This window comes from Myotis brandtii, unplaced genomic scaffold (assembly GCF_000412655.1).
Source record: "Myotis brandtii unplaced genomic scaffold, ASM41265v1 scaffold667, whole genome shotgun sequence".
NCBI classification, from domain to species: domain Eukaryota; kingdom Metazoa; phylum Chordata; class Mammalia; order Chiroptera; family Vespertilionidae; genus Myotis; species Myotis brandtii.
Window position 1 is genome coordinate 982,637 of NW_005370593.1, and position 5,962 is coordinate 988,598.

The following is a 5,962-nucleotide window of genomic DNA, read 5'->3' on the forward strand; positions in this document are numbered from 1 at the left end:
AACACATTTCAATTTCAAGAAGTAAAAACAAAACCAAGAAAGAAAAACTACGCTTTCGGAGCCTGAACATCCACAGGGACCTCAGCGCGATCCCGAGCCGCTGCCCGCCCCAGCGCGGGATCCGGGCCTGCCATCTGCGACCAGGGGAGATGGGGCAGACACCGCGGATTGGGCGTGCCATCTGCCACCAGGGGAGCGGGCCTAAGCCAGCAGGTGGTTATCTCCCGAGGGGTCCCAGACTGTGAGAGGGCACAGGTTGGGCTGAGGGACCCCCCCGCCAGTGCACACATTTTTGTGCACGGGGCTTCTAGTTGTTTATAAGAAACTACATTAAATATAAAGATACAGAAAGGTTGAAAGTAGAAGGATAGAAAAGATATACCAATAAATACTACTAAAAAGAAAATACCATTGACTATTTTATTATTAGACAAAGTAGACTCCAGAACAAAGAATATTACAAAGCATAAAGAGAATGCTTCATAATAATAGGTCAGTTCATAAAGAAGACATAATCATAAATGCATGTGCAACTAAAACAATTTCAAAACACATGAAGCAAAACTTAACAGAATTTAAAGGAGGAACAAATTTACAATCATGACTTCAGATTTCAGTAATACTATTTAAGTAATTAAAAAAGTCAACAAGAAAATCAGTAAGGCTATATGACTTGACCAAGACTCTATTTTTTTATCCTCACCCAAGAATGTGTTTTCATATGTTTTAGAAAGAGAGGAAGAGCAAAATGAACATTGATGTGAGAGAAAAACATTGACTAGCAACTGGGTATCAAACCCACAACCTGGGTATGTGCCCTGACCAGGAACTGAACCCATCACTTTTCTGTGTACAGACAACCTGCGAGCCACACTGGCCAGTAAAGCTTGATTTTTTTAGATAGAATATGGGTATCCAGTTTTGTGGGGGTTTTTTGTTTAGGACTTTTTAAATTGATTTTTAAAGAGAGAAGGAAAAGGGGGAGAGAGAAACATCAATGTGAGAGCAGAACACTGATCAAACATTCTTAATTATTATTAATTTTTAACGGAAAAATTCTTGTGTAAAATAAGTAATAAAAATCAAGTGTTACTTTAAAATATTAAAAACTTTCAAATTATAGATTTAAATCATAACTACCTATGAATAAATAGCACGATTTAACAATCAAGTTATTCTAAATTCCAGAATAAGGTGAGTTTATTAACATTTTAGCATTCGACTTAGCCATTTATTAAAGAGAAGTCCAACAAAAACATTACTGGCCAATAACAAAACTTCTTTTAGATGTCAGATGGTTATATCTAGAGTTAATACTCAAGACAATCCTAATAATGAGAACTATACACCTCTTTCAAAACTTAGCTTTAATGAATCATGAACATTTTAAAAAACTGTTGGTGCAGCAAAAGTGAAAATTTAAATCAAACCTCTTTCAATGATATTTATATCCTACCTGTATCTTCAATGAATTCCACACATTTTTCAACAAATAGTGGTATGGGCTTCTCAGCTGTAACCAGATCCTGGAGGGGCATCCCAAAGTAATTACTTTCCCAATTTCTACGTGTTGGTGGATTGAAGTTCTTAGTTTTCTTCTTCTGCTGTAAGAAAACATATTCAAGTTAAAACTATTAAAATTTCCTTTAGAATAACATTAGTATTAAGCATTGTAAATACACATTTTGTATCAAAAGAAATATTTAAAAGCCACATCCAGCCCTAGCCAGTTTGGCTCAGTGGATAGAGAGCTTCAGCCCTCAGATATTCGAAGGGTCCCGGCTTCGATTCAGGTCAAGGGCACATAGCTTGGTTGTAGGCTGGTGGGAACACGTGTGGGAGGCAACCAATTGATGTGATTCTCTCACATCCATGTTTCTGTGTTTCTCCCTGTCCCTTCCACTCTTTCTAACAATCCATGGAAATATCCTCAGGTGAGGATTAACAACAACAACAAAATAAAAGCAGTGAAAAATAAATGAATAAATTAAAGCCACATCCAACCATGCCCATCAAAATGGTACTCATTAAATAAATTCTGCTAAAAGCAGCAACTTAAGCAATGGTGAGATAAAAGTAAACAGAAAAAATAGGTGAGTAGAAAAAAAAATGTTTCCTTTGAAAATAATGTAAAACTGGATAGGTAGGGAGATTAGAAAAAATCATTTTTCAATGCCAACACAAAGGAGAAACTAGGATTAAGCAATGCTCAATTCAGTTTAGGGGTGGTCTGTTAATTTTATTTGGTCTTTACGACATGTCATGTGAGGTTTTGGGGCATGGCTGTATTTGTAAGAACGTAACTTTAATTACCAATTATACAGTGAACCTATGTAACTCCATAAATTTTTAGTCCCATCATTTGTGCCTTCTTTTCCCATTTGCCCCAACCAAAAATCGAACCACAATCTCCTGGTTCATAGGTTAATGCTCAACCACTAAGCCACACCAGCAGGGCTATCCTATCTAATAATAGACAAAGATTCAAATTGACCATACCTTCGCTACACCCACCATTGGCTAATCAGAGCGATATGGAAATTAACCACCAACAAAGATGGCGGTTAATTTGCATATGTAGGCGCAAAGTAGTGGAGCGAAGACTGAAGGCGGCTCTGGCTGGAGCAGCGAGGGCTTGAAGGCAGTTCTGGCAGGAGCAGCGAGGGCTTTGAAGGCGGCTCCGGCCGGAGCAGCACCGGTTTTCCTCTGGCACCCGAGACCCAGGCCTATTGCATGAATCTTTTCGTGCAACAGGCCTCTAGTTTCTTTATATTTTTAAAATATGTTTTGACTGATTTTAGAGAGAAAGGGAGAGGGAGAAAAACATGATCAGCTGTCTCCTACACACGCCTTACTGGGGATTGAGCCCACCACCTGGGCATGTGCCCCAAACAACCTTTGTGCATAGGATGACGTTCAACCAACCGAGCCAAGAAATAGAGTCAGGCCCTGACTCTATTTCTTAAAGATAATTTGCACAATAAACAAGGCATTTTCACAATAAAAAAAATTAAGGAAGTTACAGAGTTTTAACTTCAATCTAGCATTAGGAGAAAGTAGGTTTTAACCCAGGGAGAGAACATCTCAAAAACTTAAGGAAGTATTGTCTGGAATTCAACCACTGAGGAAATTGAGTCAGTCTTTTTAGAGCAGGGTATAGTAACCATCTCCACAGATGATTCTATTATGCACTCCCAATTGAGAATCTCTAAAATATAGAAAGAAGAGGAAGTTTTCAGTAACTTATACATATTAGAGCACCTTTATTGACAGCCATTATTGCTTTTTAGTCTAATTTTATCTACAAATTTTTATTTTTTTCTGGTATAAATAACCAACCTATTCATATTTGTCAAAAATATCATTACTGATTTACAAACAGGATAAAAACATATAATTTCTTGCCCCAAACCGGCCCACCCCAGGGGGCGCGTGGGGCGGAGGGGCCGGGCCGGGGCTGCGGCTAAGTTTGGGGCTGGGGTTGGTGATGTTGCAGCTGGGCTGGCTTGCCAGGCTTGGGCAGAGGCCGAAGGGATGGCGAACGTGCGGGTGGCCGTGAGGGTGCGGCCCCTCAGCAAGACAAAGACCAAAGGAGGAGGAAGAATTATTGTGGAAATTGATGGCAAAGTGGCAAAAATCAGGAACTTAAAGGTGGACAGTCGACCAGATGGCTTTGGCGACACCCGGGAGAAGGTTGTGGCATTCGGCTTTGATTACTACTACTGGTCAGTCAACCCAGAGGACCCTCAATATGCATCTCAGGATGTGAATCCTCCACAGCAACATTCGAGACCATGAAGTTAAAAGAAACCCAGAGACCTTTATCAATTAATTATACTGTTTGTATAAATAACAAAGATCCTCTTATTCTTACAGTAAAAGATTAAACAGGTAAAGCTTTCAATGCCTAAAGCAGTGATGGTGAACCTATGACATGCGTGTCAGAGGTGACACGCGAACTCATTTTTTTGGTTGATTTTTCTTTGTTAAATGGCATTTAAATATATATAATAAATATCAAAAATATAAATCTTTGTTTTACTATGGTTGCAAATATCAAAAAATTTCTATATGTGACACGGCACCAGAGTTAAGTTAGGATTTTTCAAAATGCTGACATGCCGAGCTCAAAAGGTTCGCCATCACTGGCCTAAAGCAACAATTCTCATCGTAATTTCCAATTCTTTCTGGAAGAGTCTCTCCTTTGGGTGGATCCCCCAATGTATTCTTCTAAGTCTCTGGATATCTTGGAAAAATTAACTAAGTCCTTTCTTACTTTCAATTTCAGGTTGCTCCACCTAGCAAACCTCCAGAGCTCATAAAATCCCACTTCTAAATCCTCATATACTATCACTCTTTGGTGATACAGATTACATGCAATATAATTACATGTCTGGAATGTTGTCATCAAAGCATTGGCATGTTTGCTCTGGCTCTAGAACTAACCCACCAAATCAAGAGTATGTGGACACTTACTCCTTAAATGACCCTTCCACTACCACCACCACCAAAACAGTACAATGTGGAAGGTAGTAGAAATGAACAGACTATAATTTCAAAGCTGAGAGAGGAATACATTGACTGAGTCCTCTCTCAGGAGCACTAAGATACTTTCTAGCCTGCAAACTACTAGCTGCTCCCATTTGACTCAGTAATCCCACTTCTAGGAATATATCCCAAGAAATCAGAAATACCAATCAGAAAGGATATATGCACCCCTATGTTCATAGCAGCACAATTTATAATAGTTGATTTGGAAACAGCCTAAGTGCCCATCAGCAGATGAGTGGATTAGAAAACTGTGGTATATCTACACAATGGAATAATACACTGCTGTAAAAAAAGAAGTAATTCTTACCATTTGCAACAACATGGATGGAACTGGAGAGCATTATGCTAAGCGAAATAAACCTTTACTTCAGATAGATAAATATCACATGATCTCACTCATTTGTGAAATATAATGAACATAAACTGATGAACAAAAACAGAACCAGAGTCATAGAAGCATTGATTAGACTGTCCAACCTATGAGGGAAGGCGAGGGGGGGGGGTGAGGGAAGAGGGGGTAAAAGGTCAACCAAAGGACTTTTATGCATGCATATGAGCATAACCAATGGACACAGATGGGTGGCAGGGAGAGGAGGGGTGAGGGCAAGTGGTGGGGATTGGGGGCGGTCAGGGAGAGGTCAATGGGGGAAAAAGGAGACTTGTGTAATACATTAAACAATAAAGAAGTTAAATATGTATATCCTCGGGTGAGGATTAAAAAATAAAATGAATGGAAGTACAGTTAAATGCCCTCACCAAACAGATAATCTATTATGAAGAAAAAACACCTCACTACCCGTCATTTAATTAGTAACACGTACAAAACAGTGTATGATTATGTGTCAAAATAATTAGACATAGGCTTAAACCCAGACTTTAAAAAATAGAACTTATAAAGGTAGAGATGAGGTTGGGGACATTTCAGGATTTAGAAAGAATCTAGTCTATCTATAGTTCATTCACTCTTCTAAACATACCATATGCCAACATAAGCTCTCAGAAATTACTAGAAACTGCCATTTTTTTATTGCTTGGTATACACGGTGGAGTAAAAGTAGGTTTACAGTGTTGTGAATACTCAAAACACAGAGTTTATTCTGGTATTATTATTTACTAGAGGCCCGGTGCACAAAAATTTGTGCACTCGGGGGGCGGGGGGAGGGAGGTCCCCCAGCCCGGCCTGTGCCCTCTCGCAGTCTGGGACCCCTCGGCAGATAACGACCTGCTGGCTTAGGCCTGCTCCCGGGTGGCAGAGGGCAGGCCCAATCCCTAAGTGCAGCCCCTGGTCAGGCTCAGAGCAGGGCCGATTGGGGAGTAGGGGCGCCGCCCCGTCATGCACAGAGCAGGGCGGATCGGGAGGTTGCAATGCCACCCCCTGTCACGCACAGAGCAGGGCCCATCAGGGGGTTGG

The 5,962-nt window shown here is 40.3% G+C and overlaps 1 protein-coding gene across 1 annotated transcript in view; it reads right to left on the minus strand.

Moving 5' to 3' along the window:
- The window catches only part of ARHGAP5 (Rho GTPase activating protein 5), a 74,176-nt gene that overhangs the window by 38,777 nt on the left and 29,437 nt on the right, over positions 1-5,962 (minus strand). The window contains exon 2 of the mRNA XM_005880980.2: positions 1,457-1,604. Coding sequence (XP_005881042.1) covers positions 1,457-1,604 — 148 coding nt within the window. The remainder of the gene's footprint in view (positions 1-1,456; positions 1,605-5,962) is intronic.